The sequence below is a fragment of the Xiphias gladius genome, chromosome 9 (genome assembly GCF_016859285.1).
Source record: "Xiphias gladius isolate SHS-SW01 ecotype Sanya breed wild chromosome 9, ASM1685928v1, whole genome shotgun sequence".
In the NCBI taxonomy this organism is placed as follows: domain Eukaryota; kingdom Metazoa; phylum Chordata; class Actinopteri; order Istiophoriformes; family Xiphiidae; genus Xiphias; species Xiphias gladius.
The window spans coordinates 22,920,667-22,938,791 of record NC_053408.1 but is presented as its reverse complement, the minus strand read 5'-3'; the positions used below and the strand labels follow the sequence as shown (position 1 = coordinate 22,938,791).

General features: G+C 38.5%; 1 protein-coding gene across 1 annotated transcript in view; it reads right to left on the bottom strand.

Annotated features, from left to right (window-relative positions):
- atp6v0a1b (ATPase H+ transporting V0 subunit a1b) overlaps positions 1–15,638 on the bottom strand; it is a 35,127-nt gene extending 19,489 nt beyond the window's left edge. Inside the window, exons 1-11 of the mRNA XM_040135166.1 lie at positions 15,598–15,638; positions 10,301–10,457; positions 9,915–9,993; positions 9,556–9,653; positions 9,258–9,386; positions 8,898–8,980; positions 8,009–8,135; positions 7,720–7,802; positions 4,022–4,115; positions 1,565–1,777; positions 435–585 (exon numbers count right to left, since the gene is read on the bottom strand). Of these exons, the coding sequence (XP_039991100.1) occupies positions 435–585; positions 1,565–1,777; positions 4,022–4,115; positions 7,720–7,802; positions 8,009–8,135; positions 8,898–8,980; positions 9,258–9,386; positions 9,556–9,653; positions 9,915–9,993; positions 10,301–10,417 (1,174 nt within the window). The 5' untranslated portion in view covers positions 10,418–10,457; positions 15,598–15,638. The remainder of the gene's footprint in view (positions 1–434; positions 586–1,564; positions 1,778–4,021; positions 4,116–7,719; positions 7,803–8,008; positions 8,136–8,897; positions 8,981–9,257; positions 9,387–9,555; positions 9,654–9,914; positions 9,994–10,300; positions 10,458–15,597) is intronic.
- Positions 15,639–18,125: the final 2,487 nt, after the last annotated feature.

Genomic DNA, 18,125 nt, shown 5'->3' with positions numbered 1-18,125 from the left:
ATGACACAACAAGGCTGTAACATCAGTAATAATCAGTAATGACTGTTTTGAAAGCTGCAAGGAACTGAAAATGTTTTTTCGGATCAAGGACACCTCTTTTCATGTGTTGAATCTCTGGCATTTAATTTAGAATTTAAGGTACTCCATTACAACAACACAACAGCCTAAAAATAACTAAAGAGGTGAACCCACAACACAGATCTAAATGTCTTGAGAAACTACACTGAACTAAACTGCAGATGACAGTGCATCCAATTTCACACAGGAGCCACTTTAGAGATTTCAAAAAGCATAATTGTATTGTGTCCCTAAACTAAGACTTTACTATGGAATTTTCCGCTGCACTATTACAAGTTTTTTGGATCGTTAATTCAAATACGCAATCATGTGATGAGTAATGAATTTAAATATAGACAAATGAATTCCTGTATAACCTGGATTTATCTCCCGGTAGTTCCCGATGCCGTAGGCATCAACAATGTTCTGGAAGCCCGATGTGAATTTGTTGGTCTTGTTGAAGGTAGGTGGAGTCTGCTTGGTCTGCATCCTGTTGAGGATGGATGGCACCGTCGAGCCACTCCTCTCCTGGCAAATAAAGCCTCACATATCAGTCACATACTGTCCATGCTGTAGTTGTAAGACTGGATGACTTACAGAGACCTCTACATAACGTCACGATTTTACGTTACGTGATGTCAAAAAACAACATTATACAGTTGCTTAACTCCATCTGTCACCTCAGCCTATGTTACTCAGAGACTAAGTAAGTTATTCTGTGATCTAAATCATTGGGGAACACATGAACACTGAGGTCACTGGACTCCCTGTTGCTGTGAGTTTTCACAGTCTGTTCATTTGCCATCACCACGTCTGTGAAGAAAGACAGCTAATGCTAACTAGAGCTATTCTTTTTTTTACTGCAGGACAAACACTGCAGTCAGTGTACAGGAGCTGTCAATGACTCAGCAGTTGTTGAAAAAATATGAACAAAAAGTAACATCAGTGCTAAGGTTAGAAAAGCTAAGCCGACCAGCCTCCAGTTTCTGAGTAGAATACATCAGCCACTCAGAGGATCGAGGCTTACAGTAGATGCTGTTTCCATATAAATGTGCAAATACAGTTTTATTCTCTTTTGAAAAACAGCATAGCTATAGTATCATTATAATTTTTTTTTCTTACACAAAATGTTAAACTTTACACATCTAAACTTTAGTAGAGACTCAGTACGATTGGCTGTACTATATGCTCATAATTCTCCAGCAGCAACCTATTCCATGTTATTGGCATCAGTGTCCTGTATGAACTGCTACTGTACATTCAATCACTACAATGTTTTCTTTTTTTCATCACAGAATAAGAAAAGCCAAAGTATACACTGTAACTGTATCATAGGATTTCATAGGAGTGTGGAGTCACAGCTCAAAACAACAGGAAACAGAGCCATGGAGAGCTGCTGGAATAATACAGCCAAAATAAAAGTATAAGATGTAAGAGATGTAAATAAACAAAAAAAAACAAAACAAAAAAAACACCCAGAAAAATAACAAAAAACCAACTAACTCACCGTCCCTCTGCGCAGAGCAAACTGGATTGAGTCCAGGTCTGAGACGGGGCACCACACCTCAGCAATCAGACACTTCTGGGTGACATCGATGTTACAGAGGTTGAGAGTGTGGTAAATGGCCTTCATCTTCCTCACCTTGATGAACCACACCCGCATGGTCTTGGAGGCGGCCTGCAGAACGCGCTGACGGTGGTCCTCTGTTTGGTTCAGCACCTACAGTAGCAGATTTGTTTCAGACTGTAGATCCTGTCCAGCCAACAGTTCTGACAGTTCTACTGGCTGCCCTGAGGTGAGGTGCAATGATGGTAAGTCTTTAGGTATATAACATTGATATTACATGCTGAACTCGTAGGGCATTAAACATTGTACCACTACTGTACAATGTTGTGAACTGTACATTTTTCTAACACTGGAAAGTTTTAGTAGTTGTCGTAAAAGTTGTTGTTGTTGTTGTTTTTGTCATGTCTCAGTTGTGTTCCTTGTAAAAGTCAAACAAACTTAAAAACGCTTACGAGATCAGTTCCGTGACTAGTGAGCCAACTCCAGCTCCATATGCTGATGTGGTATGATCAAAACTATAGAACAGGCAAGTAAGAGGACCTTGAGTTGAAATTATTTTACTTCTGTATCCAAGGTCAATAATGAAATGTCAAGACAACTATGACCTTGTTTGTCAGTCACATTTCCAAACACAACCAATGGCATTATAGCTATGTGACAAACCTGAAAGCAGGTCTGAGGAAAGCACTATTTTTTTATTCTCTGTGTTTCAGTTGTTTTTTTCATAGGACATGAACAATATCACTTCTAATATAATAGTGAAGTGATTCAAATCTCTATCATGACGAGATGACAACCCCGGCACATGACAACCCCGGGAAAACTTGGACATAAGAAGACAGTATTGCTACAGTTTTTTTTGGTTGTTTTATTTTTCAAATTTCCTAGCTGAAAAACAAGACCATCTACCTGGTGCAACTTGGTGAAATTGACACTACACTGTGCCTCTGCATTGCAGTGAGCAGAGCTCATACTGCTGATAATATCAGAACCATCAATATATTTAATCTAGAAGACGTATGGGTTGGGCCACTGTCACAAAATAATTATTCCAGGATCAAAAATTCATAAAAAGTAAATACACCTATGGCCCCACTGAGCTTCTATAGACTTTACATTTTAATTCTCAGGACACAGCAATGCTTACAGCATGTTTTTTCATCATTCTGTGACACTGACCTTTGACCTCTCTAGTAATTGTTACATGTGTTTTAATAATAATTTGTGATCCACAAATTTTTCAGTTACATGGCTACACACATGTGATCTCCTCTCTGGATCAGAGTGTCAGCTGGATGTTTAGAATGTGCACTTGCACTGTGCAATGTATCAGACTATGATACAAGTAAACTGATCTTACTGCACTGGCTCTCAGACTCAGGCCATGTTTATGCACAAAATTCGACTTTGTATGTAAACCTGACTAAAATGCTCTATTGTAGTAGAGTGTAATACATTGTATGTGGTTGGCAGTCTGAGGCTAGAGCAGCCCTTCTCAAGCAGAACCAAGGTTTTTTTCCAGGCTTAATAAGGGCAAAACTTTGGGGAACCACAAGACTATGAGCCAGGACAAAGGTCTTTCCCAGATAAGAACTTATGCACAAGAAAACACCCGCCTACACTATGAGGGCTTTTGTAATTTGATTGGAAATAAATTTTATCAAAGAAAACTGAGCAGGAGCCTTAACAAAGACATCCTGCCGTGCTTTCTGGTTGTTAAGTGGGCAACAGTGTAACAAAGACTACAAAGACGCTTTGAAAGAATTATTCAATTAATGTTAATGTGGCTTAAACAATAAGTAGACTCCAAGGTCAACTACCCTCCCTCTACTTTATATTTATTTTCAAAAACCATTACTTTTCAGTTTAATTTTAGAGCCCGACTGATACTGGATTTTTGTGGCTGATACCGATAGTTAGTTATATTGAAAAGAGAAAATGATAGGGTCATTGTTTATTAACATTCCGGCAGTGTATCTAAAAAACTAGTTAGCAACGTACTGTGAAGACATCGCTTGATTCCAAACCACCGCCTGCTCAGCTGTAATGCATACTCTGCTACATGTGCTGCAGAGAGTATTGTAAACAATGGAGTCAGAGCATGCTATGCTGGACAACTATGTAATGACACCTTTTCTAATTAACCCCAAGTATCTTTGTTTGCGTTATCTTTTCATATAATGCAGACATATCAGCGCATATCGGACAAGATATATGCCGATACCGATATATCTGTGATAGGCAAATATCGGACGATAAAATCGGCCAACTGATATATCAGTCAGCCTCTAGTTTATTTATGTTTCTAACACATCATCAAATGTAACACTTATTTGTTTGTTTTTGATACAGTAATGCCAGTAATGGGAGGTAAAGATCCATTAGTGACAAACGTACCATCTGGAGGTCGTCAATGCGGCTATTGACTCCAGCCAGCATCTCCTTCCTCTCCTGTGGGGTCTCCGGACATGGGTAGAGAGAGGCACGGAACCTGAAAAATACACCCACCAACAGAGTCAACTCACAGCATCCCCACTTTGAAACACATGCTTTCTGCTATAAATTTCTAATATATAATCCTGCATGGTGATATAACGGCCAAGCAACAACCACCAGAGATAAATCAATGGTACAGTGTCATGGCCTGCAGTTCTGTAAAATGCCATTTGATATTAGCTCCAATAAAATGCATGGTGCACTTAATACTCTTCACAAACATGTCTCTCAAAATATTTCACTTTCTATTTGCTTGACTGACAGTAGACTCAGAATATCACCCTCAATTGTAAAGGTTACTGCTTGGCCGTCCAACCTTAGCAGCACCCAGGCTCAAACCTCTTTGCTAAAATTTACATTTTCTGGGTTCAGGAACTGCCAGAAATGCAGCACACAAAATGAAGTCCAGACTTGTCCATTGTTTTCTACAGCCTATGATGGCAGCATGTCTACGGATCCACTGAAGTTATAGGCAGATGAAAGAAAGATTCCGTGCTCTCACTCTTATCCTCAACTAAATTAAAAAGAAGAAACTTGCAACAAAAAACAACACGAAACATTAATTCATATCACAAAAATCACACTACAAAAAGTAGGATTATGTGAAGTCTTCAGTCAAGTCAGATGGCGTTAAAGCATCCAGATAATGAAACCAAAAACACTCTCTTTGTAGTAATTTCTTTTCCTGATCACACCAACCTCAACAACCTAAATGCCCATAAAGCAAAGGGCATTAACTATATAATTACAAGCACTGAAATGTCTGGCTATAGGAAATTTCTAATCATGATCCCTAATGCAATATTTATCTTCACAAATTCAAGTTTTCAAGATTTCATCTTGTTATGTTAATATAAAATAAATCACGTGGACATTTTAAATAAGCAACAAAAGTGGTGTTACATGTGACTCTGCCTTTAACAAAAATGTTCAACCCACTTGAAGGATAATTGAACTTACTACCTCTGATCAGAACGTTAGACTGTACACAATTATGAACAAAAAAATTACCACTGGGCATGTTGGCCAAAAATGTGTGGGTGTTATTGGCGTACAAGATTTAACCAGATAGTCTTATACTTATACTAGATGCCCTCCTGTGGCAGTAGCTACTAGGTGAGCCACATCTTTAACAGACTTGGACATAGGGCTATACGTATACACAAAACTTACATATGGTGTCAGTCCCTTACTAGGCATAAGAGCCAGAAGTTCATCACGATTAATGTGTTTCATTTTGTTAAAAGTTTTACCCAACAGGATGTTGGCTATAACAGCGTGCCTTAAAGCATCCACACAAATCTTTACCCTGTGTCACAAAAGAATCATCTGTGTCAGATATATGTCTGTATTGTTGTACTTGACTGTAACATAGACTTCTATTCAAAACTAGAGGGTGATAACATGTCATTATGTAACGTGTTGTGGTTGAAAAGAATCATCTGTGTCAGATATATGTCTATATTGTTGTACTTGACTTTAACATAGACTTCTATTCAAAACTAGAGGGTGATAACAAGTCATTATGTAACGTGTTGTGGTTGGTCTCCCTCTTAAACACACGAGTGTGTAAAAACCTTCTTTCTTTTCAATCCATACATCTAAAAGGTGATGTTTTCTAAACTGTAATTAAGAGTGTATTTAACGGACTATAATGTGGAATTCAAATACACTCAAAACTCTTCAAAGTGTCCATATTTTCTCCCCAAATAAAAAACAAACCATCTACAGACGAGTGACCAATTAAAGGAAAAAAACAACATAAAGTGTCTTAGTAAGGTGCTGGGCCACCACAAGCCACCAGAACAGCTTCAGTGTTCCTTCCCATAGATTCTACGAGTCTCTGGACTCTGCTGGAGGGATGAAGACCATTCTTCCAAAAGATGTTCCCTCATTTGGGGTTTTGATGATGGTGGAGAGCGCTGTCTAACATGTCAGTCCTAAATCTCCTATAGTTGTTCAATTGGGTTTAGATCTGGGGACTGTGAAGGCCACAGCATATGATCCCCATAATTTTCACACTCATCAAACCATTTAGTGACCCTTCGTGCCCTACGGATTGGGGCATTGTCATCCTGTTCCTCCACTAATTTTTCAAGTTCTTCCTTTAAACTATCAACCATCTGTATATATTGCCCATAGGATTTAATGTATTTACAAAATGGATTGTTATTAGGAATGTAATCAAACTTAAATTTACACATAACTAGAATTACCGCCTTGCGGTTGTATGCCTCCACCAACCAGTAAAGCTGCAGTTTACATCCATGTCTGTCCAGCCTCATATAATATTTGTAGTGAAGACTTTGGAGGAATTTAATAAAAGGTGTTAAGTGTATTTCGTCATAATTAGCAAATTAATTCTTTGGTTATGGGCAAAAACGTGTTTTGTGAAGTCACAGTGACCTTGACCTTTGAACACCAAATTTTAATCAGTTCATCCTTGAGTCCAACTGAACGTTTGTGTCGAATTTGAAGAAATTCCCTCAAGGAGTTCCTGAGATATATCCAAGAATGGAATGCAGACAGACAACCTGAAAAATGAATCCCACCAGCCATGGCTGTCGCACGTGCTGAGGCATAAAAGGGTTTACATAATTTGGGGCTGCAACAAATAAAATTCATTTCGAACCAAAAACATTTTTTTGTGACGATTTCATTAGATAACTCAAGCAGAAAGTCAGTAATAGGATGTGATACATGTCTGTGATCCTAAAAGTATCTGATAGCCTCTAACCCATGTATATGAGGTATACCAGGATACGGATTAGTTACATAGATTGTGCATAACAGATGATCAACAATAAAATTCTTCAGTTTATTCAAAAAGTCCATGGTACCCCTCAGGTAAGAGGGTGAAGTGGGAACCAAGTTCTTAATGTGGTAATCCACATAACGAGAAATACTGTAGGTTCCAGTAATGATCCCATGCCTAAAACAATAAGACATCCAGGAGGACTGTCCAAGTATCCTGTTGGCTACACTGTTGTGCTTGATCATTTTATACAGCTCCCCTGTGCTTGGTTGTAACACTGTTGCCAGTTTGCACACTGAGGAAGGGCAGCTGCCTGAAAGTCTGTGCAATGCATGAATAACCAATCTAAGTGGAGTGCTGTCCTACATCTGATTTTTGATTGTTGCCTCTGAGGATTCAGCACCCATCTATACAAACTGAGTTTGAGCGTGTGGATTCATTATTCAATTAAAACTAATAGAACCATTATTACATGCGTCCAAACCCCAACTGGCCGGTTTGGCAACCAATTACGTGCTTCTGTTCATAACACTTATGGGGTCTGTACATTTGTGGCACAACACAAGGGATAAGACAGGCAGGAGAAGAGTTATGGGTTCATGTGTAAAAAGCTGCATGTCAGTATTCTGTATGTCTTTGTCTCTTTTATCACTTTTAATTTCCTCCTTCTTCTTATATAGGCTCTATCCTATATTTTTGGATAGTCTCAAAATGCACTTACCTTAAAAACATGGCAATGCAATATTCAATTTAAACATATTCTAGGCTTCTAAAATGATGACTATCAATAGCATTAAGTAGAGCCAGGAAGAAGGAATGGCTCTGTACTGTATGTGACACCCACCCTTCACAGATCTTCTTCACCCTGTTCTTCAGCTGATCGCCTTGGAAGAAGATGATAAATACTGATTTGTGGACTTGGTCTCCCTGTTGGAAAGAGAAGGTATTAGAAAACACTTAGACTGTATACCTACATACAGGAGAGTGTTATTTGTTACTTGGTTCCAATATATATATTCAAATTAGCCAGGTTCGTAGATTTTTGTATGCTGTTTTGTACTTTGAGTGCATGGTGTTATAATCGTTCTCTCTTTACTACCCTGAAGGATTCCATTTAAGTTATGTGTTCTGACCGTGGTGGGGTCCTCCAGAGGGTCTTCGATCTCTGCCTTCCTTAAGAAGACGTTACCACGACACACCCTCCACAGCATTCTCTCAAAGGTGGGAATCCTCTCCCGGCTGATCACTCCAGCCACAAACCTGTACAGACAAAACATAGAAGAGCTCAGACAAGATAGTACATAATAAAACAGAATACAGTACTTAGCAAGCCTTTTGAGTGGCAAAAAAGCTAACTAGCTTACATGGATACCTAATAACTAGTATGGCAACACCAAACTTCGACCAGCTCAGCTCATTTTCAGAGCCCAGAAGTCTTGAAATATTATATTTTTTTATCATGTGTCCAAAGATTGCTTTAACTCTCATTTTTCAGTTAGCCTCTAGAGCTGTCCTCTCTTATATAAATTAGCTGAATAAATGTTCGACGGGGTTTGGTCAACAAAGAAATTATGAGTTGATTAGTCATTTTGTCATTATGTTTATTAGTAATGACAATTAGCTTGTTCTCAAGCCAATTGTCATTAGAAAATACTTGTCACTGGAAAATAATTGCCTTTTTGACATCACAACAGTATTAAAAAAATACTTCAGCTGTGTAGAGTTTTTATGCGGTTATATCATCTTTCTAACCATTCTGATGAAGAATGCTGTTATCTGATTGTCTGACTGGATTAATCTGCAATAAACTTTGAGTTAATTTAAATTTTCAGTACAATCAGCCACTTGATTAGTCAAAAACATCTTATGATTAAACATTTCTTTAGTCAAGGACATGGTCACTAATGCAGTTTCAAAATACAGTTTACATTTCAGGTGTTGCCATTTTGTGAATATTATAATATTTGCCAGAACAATAGAACTGTGTTTATTAGAGAATATTATTCAGCCCTGATGCTTTACCCCAGTCTGAGCGGGGCCCCGCGGCCCCCCTCACTGCCCTCCATCAGGGCTGATGACTCCTCCAGCAGGTTGGGATCCTCCATCTGTCATAGAATGATTTACAAACACTTAATTTACTTACTTCCCTAAAGCATATACTGTACATGATTATGTTCTTTTGATTGAATGCTTGTGGTACTACTCTGTGGAATTAGACTCTGGAATAAAATTGACATACAACTATCAATAAACTAGGTCCACTGATGGCACAGAGATTCATGGTCAACATTCTAAGAGAAAAAAAACAAATATTGCAAAGGATTGCATTGGTATGCTTCTGGCTGTGTGGTGTTTGTGTCTGAGAAGGTGAAATAGGCAAACCTCATCAAAGAACTGCTGTGTACGACGGAGGATGTGTTTGAGCTCTGTCAGCTCGAGAAAGTTCTTCTTCAGGGCTTCCTGGTTGGTGTTGATCTCCTTCAGTTCATTCTCCAGCTTCTCAAAGGTGGCCTGCCAATCACAAAAAACAGACACTCACTGGATTAACTGTGAAAATTGTGACAATTTTTGTAGGCATCAAAAATGTTATCAACATAATAAATTTTATTTTAATGTTTTTTATGTTTATGAATTTGTGGGACAACAAAGGTCTCAACTGAACTGACTGATGACTGATTACCTCTAGATCGATCATGTCCCTCGGAAAAGGCACCTCTGGATTTTCTCCGGTATCCACAGTTGGGATGTTAGCTTTCTTGATCTCCTTCTCCACAAACCCTGTTCAGAAAAGAAAATGTTTTAAAAAATTACCATATTTTTCCAGAAACAATGAAGAAAAATGCATTAAGAAAAATCGGCCTGTTTACCACTACTCAACACTCAACAGAAACATAAGAAGAAACATATCTGAACTACATTTATGTGGTCTTCATTTGACAGGAGCAATAGGGGATCTGAAATTGAGCCTAGACTTAATCCCAGTTATTAGCTACACTGTGTCTTTGTCTGGGCCTGAGTTTTTGTTTGTCTATTACTTACTCAGTTTCCTGTCCATCTCCTCACATCTCCTCACTTCATTCACAAACTTGCGCTGAAACACGTTTACGTCTGGGTTGAGCTGCGAGTGGAAAGAGACAAGAAAAAAATATTTTGACAATAATTATCATGGTATTTGGCTAAAACTCAAAGTGACTGATACCCGGCAAATGAACTGAAAACTTCTATATGTGAATTAATTCATTATCACCTATACGGTACATGTGTGATGTAAAATGTCAGTGAAAGACTGGAAAAAAGTAACACCACATGTCCTGTCTGACCTCTCACTTTTTTCACTGGCTTTAATTTAATGAAGGAGATTATTTCTGCCATCAGAGAAGTTCTACAACCAAGAAATAGCATAGCTTGAGAACATTTGTACTTACATCTCTAAACTGGACCATGCCCAATTCTCCCAGTTCGCTGACACAGCAGTAGGCTGCCTCTGACTGGAGAAAGAGCTGGGCCAGGGTCATCTCCTCACTCCTGAACAGTTCTCCCATAATGACCACCACACTCCAGCTCAACTAGAATGAAGAAATGCTGCACATAGGAGAAAAAGATGCATAAACTATTTAGGGCTGACCTGAATGCCTCGAGCTTTGAAGATTCTACCGTTGCCATGGTAATCAATGCCCAAATCAGTATTCAAATATTGCTGGGTTTTTTTTATTATTATTATTATGATATATGCATTACCCCAAAAATCCCAAATAGCCCACGAAATAAGAAATAGTAATTCGACATATTATTCATTATGCATCAACCTGAACTATTATTAGTTATTCTCAGACAAGGACATTTAATCTTAGGGATATGGCGTTCTACCAAACTGGACGAATCCCACTTAGCCTGGCATGATAGTCTTAAAACATATAGGAAGGCCCTTTGTAATGCCAGAGCAGCTTATTACTCATCTCTAATGAAGGATAATATTAACAACTTTAGGTTTCTTTTCAGTAATGTAGCCAGACTGACAGAGAGTCACAGCTCCATTGATCCATGTATTCCCATAGCTCTCAGTAATGACAATTTCATGAGCTTCTTTGATGTTAAAATTCTAACTATTAGAGACAAACTCACCACCTCCTGCCCTCAACCGGCACTGACTTATCTTCACACACAGGCAGAAACAGCAGTAACCCATATATAAGTTTCCCTTTCTCCCTAAGATCCTTGAGAAAGCTGTCACCAACCAGTTGTGTGACTTTTTACATAATAATAGTTTATTTGAGGATTTTCAGTCAACATTTAGAATGATTCATAGCACAGAGACAGCACTGGTGAAAGTTACAAATGAGCTTCTAATTGCATCAGACAAAGGACTTGTCTCTGTACTTGTCTTGTTAGAACTTAGTGCTGCATTTGATACCATTGACCATCATATCCTATTACAGACACTGGAACATTTAATTGGCATAAAAGGAACCGCTCTAAGTTGGTTTACGTCCTATTTATCAGATCGATTTTAGTTTCTGCATGTTAACAATAAATCCTCCATATACTCAAAAGTTAGTCATGGAGTTCCAGAAGGTTCTGTGCTTGGACCACTTCATTTCACCTTATATATGCTTCCTTTAGGCAATATTTTTAGGAAACACTCCAAAAACTTCCATTGTTATGCTGATGATACCCAATTGTATTTGTAAATGAAGCCTGGTGAAACCAATCAGTTAGCTCAACTTCAAGCAGGCTTTGAGGACATAAAGAGCTGGATGACCAGCAACTTTCTGCGAAAAACTCAGACAAAACTTAAGTTATTGTGCTTGGCCCCCAACACCTCAGAAACACCTTATCTAATGATAAGGTGTTTCTGGGTGGCGTTGCCCTGGCCTCCTGCACCACTTTTAGGAATCTTGGAGTTCTCTTTGATCAGGATACATCCTTATACTCCCACATAAAACAAACTTCAAGGACTGCATTTTTCACTTATGTAACATTACAAAAATCAGGCAGATCCTTTTCTCAAAAAGATGCAGAAAAAACTAGTCCATGCTTTTGTTACTTCTAGGATGTATTATTGTAATTTCTTATTATCAAACTGTCCCAACAAATCTTTAAATACTCTCCAGCTGATCCAGACTGCTGAAGCGCGAGTACTGACAGGAACTAGGAAAAGAGATCACATTTCTCCTCTGTTAGCTTCTCTGCGTTGGCTCCCTGTAAAATCCAGAATAGAATTTAAATTCCTCCTCCTCACCTACAAAGCCCTTAATGGTAAGGCACCATCATAATCTGAAAGAGCTCATAGTTCCTTACTACCCCATTACAATTCTGCGCTCCAAGAATGCAGGCTTGCTTGTGATTCCTACATTCTCCAAAAATACAATAGGAGGCAGAACCTTCAGTTATCAGGCTCCTCTACTGTGGAACCATCTTCCAGTTTGGGTCTGGGAGGCAGACACCCTCTCCACGTTTAAGAGTAGGCTTAAAACCTTCGTCTTTGATAAAGCTTATAGTTAAGGCTGGCTCAGGTGAGTCAGAGTTATGCTGCTATAGTCCGAGACTACTGCTTTTGTTACTTCTAGCTTGGATTATTAAAAGTAGAATGGGAGGCAGAGCCTTCAGTTATCAGGCTCCTCTACTGTGCAACCATCTATCATTTTGGGTCCGGGAGCCAGACACCCTCTCCAGGTTTAAGAGTAGGCTTAAAACCTTCCTTTTTGATAAAGCTTACAGTTAGGGCTGGCTCAGGCTTGTTTTGAACCATCCCCTTATGCATCTCTATATGCTGCTATAGGTCTATACTGCTGGGTGACTTCCCATGATGCACCAAGCTCCTCTCTCCTCCTCTTCCTCTCCATCTGTACGCATTCATATGGCATCAATGCTCATTACTAACTTGACTTCTTCTCTCTCCTATTGTTTTGTGATTTGTCGTCTCTCTCCTCTCTCTTCCTGTTGCTTTCTGCAGGTATTTCTGCCCCTGGTGCTAGAGAGTCTGGATCTGTAACTGCAAACCACCTACTGCCCCCATGATCCTGCTCAACACCCACTGCTTCAATTATTATGATTATTATCTATTATTATATTTAGTTTTATTAGTACTATTATTCATCCTATTATTATAATTATTAGTTTTATTATTAGTCTCATTATTGTTACACATCTTTATGTTATACGTCTACTGTACTCCCTCTCCCTCGCTCTCCCTCTCTCTCTCTCTCTCAACCCAGCCAGTCAAGGCAGATGGCCACCCACCATGAGCCGGGTTCTGTTCAAGGTTTCTACCTTATATAAGGGAGTTTTTTCTTGCTGCTGTTGCCAAGTGCTTGCTCATGGGGGAATGTTGGGTCTCTGCAAATATAACTATAAAGAGTCTAGATGTGCGCTACATAAAAAGTGCCCTGAGATAACCTCTGTTATGATTTGGCGCTATATAAATAAAACTGAATTGAATTGAATAGTTTTGTGCGTCACAGCTCTCATCTAATGTTACCAGGACTGACACTGGGACAGTGACACGTGAGCACGTGACAGGTTTACAAGTTGCAACTATGCTAGCAAGATGTCCAAAAAGTCAAGTGTTTGGAATAATATCCAAATTTGCAAAGATGACCCCCAAAAGTCGTGTGCCAGATATTCCAAAGGAAACAGGAATTTCACAAATCTACAATGAGTTTGGCAAATCACCTGAAAACTGTCAGTAACAGCTTAGCCGTCTTACAACTGCTAGAATTCAGTTTTTTCTATTATGAATGATGTTAGTGCGACCTGTATAACATTGTCCAATTTTTGTCCTCATCTCTCTCTGCCTCATGCTACTCTACTCTACTCTACTCTTTTATACTACACTATTATACTATACTATGCTCTAATATAGTTTACTATACTATACTACTATTCCATACTATGTTACTGTACTATACTATATTACTATTTGACTATACTATACTCCACTATACTGTAAAGTTCATTACAATGTACTATACAGTCTTGTATAGTAGTAAATGCTAAATTACCAATCTGCCAATTATTTTTTTGATTAACCGATTAATCATTTTGTCTATAAAATGTCAGAAAACAGTGAAAAATTCCCCCTTGTAATTCCTCAGTGGTGCAAAGTCCATGGTGACGTCTTTAAATCTTTGATTAACAGAGCAAATCCCAGAGTTATATATGACAAAAAGCAGCAGCAAATCCTCACATTCTAAATGCCTGAAATTTTGCTTGAAAAATAACTGAAATGATAAATTGATTATCCAGATAGTTAATTTATTTATTTATTTTGTTTTGGTTGACAAATCAAAAGACAATATCTCCAGTGCCCCAGACTGGCACAGGCCTCAAAGCCCCATGTTTACTCTGTTACAATTAGTGTGTGATTTTGTTTATTGCAAATTTGTTTGAAATTGTGCACTAAAACAAATTGTAAACTGACCTAGTAAAGGCCCTAAAGCAGCTCCTGTATTTTTACAGGCCCCTGTCTTATAGAGACGAGTCAAACATTGTTTTAAAATTTTTATTATTTCAGTTTTTGTCGTAGGCTACTAACATGGTGCGTATTTCTAAATAAATTTACATTTAATCTAATGCTGAAACGTTTAGTTGATTACTGGGTTAGTCTATGGGCAGAAAATTAATTGACAAGATTTCTAACAATTTAGTCATTTATCAAGGAAAAAATAATAAAAAATTCTCTGGCTCCAGCTCCTCAAATGTGAATGTGTTAGGATTGATCAGAAAAATAATTGACTTGATCAATCGATTATGAAAATAATCGCTAGTTGTAGCCTTAGTTGAATCAAATTACCACTAATCATCTGTCCTAGGGGGGTTTTGGGGGTCAACTAACGGGTTAATCAAGTCCTGATTGTATCACTGTACAGCAGAAAATACTGTATATACTACAGTACAGTCGTATATTAACAAAGATAGACAGGTTTAAGTTTTATATCCATCCATTTCTCATATGTAGGCTACGGTAGTTATATACATGAAGATGATGAAGCTAAAGACGGAAGGCAGTGGCGCTTATTGACCAGGGATGCAACCCTTTATAATAATACCTCATAAACGCAATAGCGTTACCTAAATATGAGGCTGCTTAATAGCACGTCATGGCGATTTATATGATTATAAAAGCGTCTTCAAAGCCCCAAGCTAGCATGAAGAGCTGAGCATCGCCGATGTCGCAGCATCCCCCCTGCTGCATCTCTGCCCTTCACAGTTTAAGGACGCCATGATGCAGCTGGAGTCCGGCCTACAGCTCTGTGTGAGCATCTGTCACCTCCTCTCACACACTGAATGTGTACGCCTTTAGAAACACTATTCATGACATATAGCAATAAATGCTATCGTTTTTCATTTTTATGTGGCGTTATACACAAACATTGTGCGTGCATCATGGACCCAATACAAGAAAATGGTTTAGGTTAACTAGTTGATAGTAGTATTAGGCTACAACGAGCAATATTATAGCAACAGCAATATTATAGTTCGAGTGACAAACGTACCTTTGATCATTTCTAAAAAAAAAAAAAAAATGCATCATTTGCGAACGTAAGAAGCCTTCGAAAGAAATTGTCGTCGGTGTCACATTATCACCGTCCTCGCAGACCACACCTCAAAATATCACGATTCATAAGACTATCGTTAATATTTCCTTCACTGACTCTTGGACTGAAACGCCTAAATGGCCTAGTTTCACAAGAAACATTTTTCTAAATATCCATTTACTCACCTGTGTAACCTTGCAGCTGATCAGCTCCCTCTGGCCTGGATGCTGTGCGCTGTGGTCCAGAGTTGTGCATCAAGTTGGATACAGTCGGCCAAAAATATAACGGACAGTAAATGATTTCAAAATTAAAGAATTGTGTCTTTACTCGACGGACAGCTTGAAGTTTTTGAAATTGACTCAAAAAAATGATAAAGATACTAATTTATTTAAAATAGGTTATTTTGTTAAGAACCCACTGTGTTGCTTTCCATTGTACAAAGTCGTGCTGATACAGCCGTAATTTATAGAGCCGTATAGATTTATTTTGAAAATCCCAACCGGACGCTCATTTTAAAAAATCCTTCAATTTCATACGGTGGATCCAGGGCTTTTAAGGTTACTAGCAACTATTGCAGTGGCCGCTCAAAACGTGATTGTTATCTTATTAATAGTTTAATATTTGATTCAATCAAGTAATCATCATCATCTAATGTCCATGTGACTGATGTGTTATGATATTGTAATAATAATAGACCCTAGACCTGGTCAGAAAATACTGGACCACAAAAGAGAGGTGTTTCTAATATTTTGTCTATCCCATTGATATGAATTAAGGTACACAAAAATATTAGGAACAGATCTCAGTATAACCCAGTACAGTTCAACAGCACCACAGATAACAGCCTCCTAATGACCATTAAAATAAATCAACACCTCTTTCAAACAGATTCAATAAAAACTGAACATTATAATCCTCATGAAGGGAGGATTTATTCAGTCCTGATGTATTATACTGCATTAGTTTCATCTAGGTGTATTCAATAAATTGTTCAATGAGTGTAGATTAATTTAATCACTGTGTGTCACAGTAACCCTTTCCCTGAACTGGAGAATCAGTATTTTTCCTGAAGAACTTGACTTACAACTTAAAAAGGGTGCGATATGGATTTATTTTTGGAGTCATATGCAGTTAAGAAAATCAGAGGGAAAATTTATTTTTGCATCAGCAAAGAAAATATTTGAAACCACTGAAACCCATCGGGAAACAAAAAATATACAACGGCTGAAATAACAACATTAGATGACGCATTGTGGACCTTTACGTTACCATAACAGCAGCGGGGCATAAACCACTTGTTCCACCTGTTAATAATCCTAATACATCATGCTACGGTGGGGATAACAAGTAAACAAAACAGTGCAGTCTTGCTGTTGCTGCGTCTTAAACAAAGCGCTGTGAGATGCTTTTGCTTCAAGTGACTGTGCATAGCAGTTGTATTGCTGTGCCATATCCAATTTGCAGAGCCTGGGTCTCTGTTTAAGATAGTGTGGGACTATTATTAAATAGTGTGGAACTATTTTAAACAGAGCAAATGTATTTGATGAGCCAACTGAACCGCTGATGCACTGTGTTTGGAAATGGAGAATTTATTATTCTAGTGTGTTTCATCACTGTATTTAGTGCATCATCACACTACTAGACTACATTCTCTCACTCTCATAGTTTACAGTCACAGTTTGTTATTGCTCTGTTCAACATTTATTTATAACCCACATTAGGGCTCAATGCAGGGCAATTTCATGGGACAGAAGCTTTATGTGACTTTACCTTCAAGTTTAACTTCATCCCCAGCTTTGAGCCTAACTCCACCCACTCCATAATTTTGAAAAATCCTAAAAAGTGGGCAAGGGGGCTGTGTGAGGCAGGAGTTGCTCAGTGACTGCAAAGCACCTATGCTATAGGGCTCTTTTGAAGTGGGGGTCTTTTCCCCTCCAGCAACCCCTGAAGCGGACATTAGTGTGGTGGGGGACCATGGTGGTCCTTAACCTTTGGCTCCAGCCCAAGTAATGCCTGGAGTTCTCGGAGTTGAGCATGTAGTTAGAATGGGTCTCTTGTGAAAAATGCCAATTCCAAATGTACATAGCAGTGTGTTGCTATTGCCATCTGCAGCAGGGGCCTTGATAGCAATGAAGTGCTACTGAATTTCTGTCCTAAAAGGGGCTCATTAAGCAGATACTACTTGTGAGAAAATCATTAATCAGACTGCTAATAAATGAAAGGGTTTTACTTTCCATTATGTAAAATTTCGTTGCAAGGAAGCCAAAAATAGCAATATTTTAGAGTGATAACCAATCGATCGCACAACCTCAAAGCTGATGACCTGTTTGTTTGCACCTCCAACACAATGGTGGACTTGGTCATTGCCCCCAAATGCCCGTATGTGTGTGTGAAAGAATGCAGTCAGGTGATAGTTCTACAGCTGTCAAAAGCACAAGTCCGAACCAAGGCGCCAAAATTAAAAAATGCAAAGTAGAGGTTTAGCAAAAAATATGGTAAATGGACTGCACTTGTTTTATCGGCTTTCTAGTCTTATCGCCCACTCAAAGTGCTGTACACTCCATACCATTAATACATCTCATTCATACACACACTCACACATACTGATGGCACAGCCATCAGGGACAATATGGGGTTCTGTATCTTGTCCAAGGACACTTTGATATGCGGACTCCAGGAGCTGGGAATAGAACCACTGAACTTGTGATTAGTG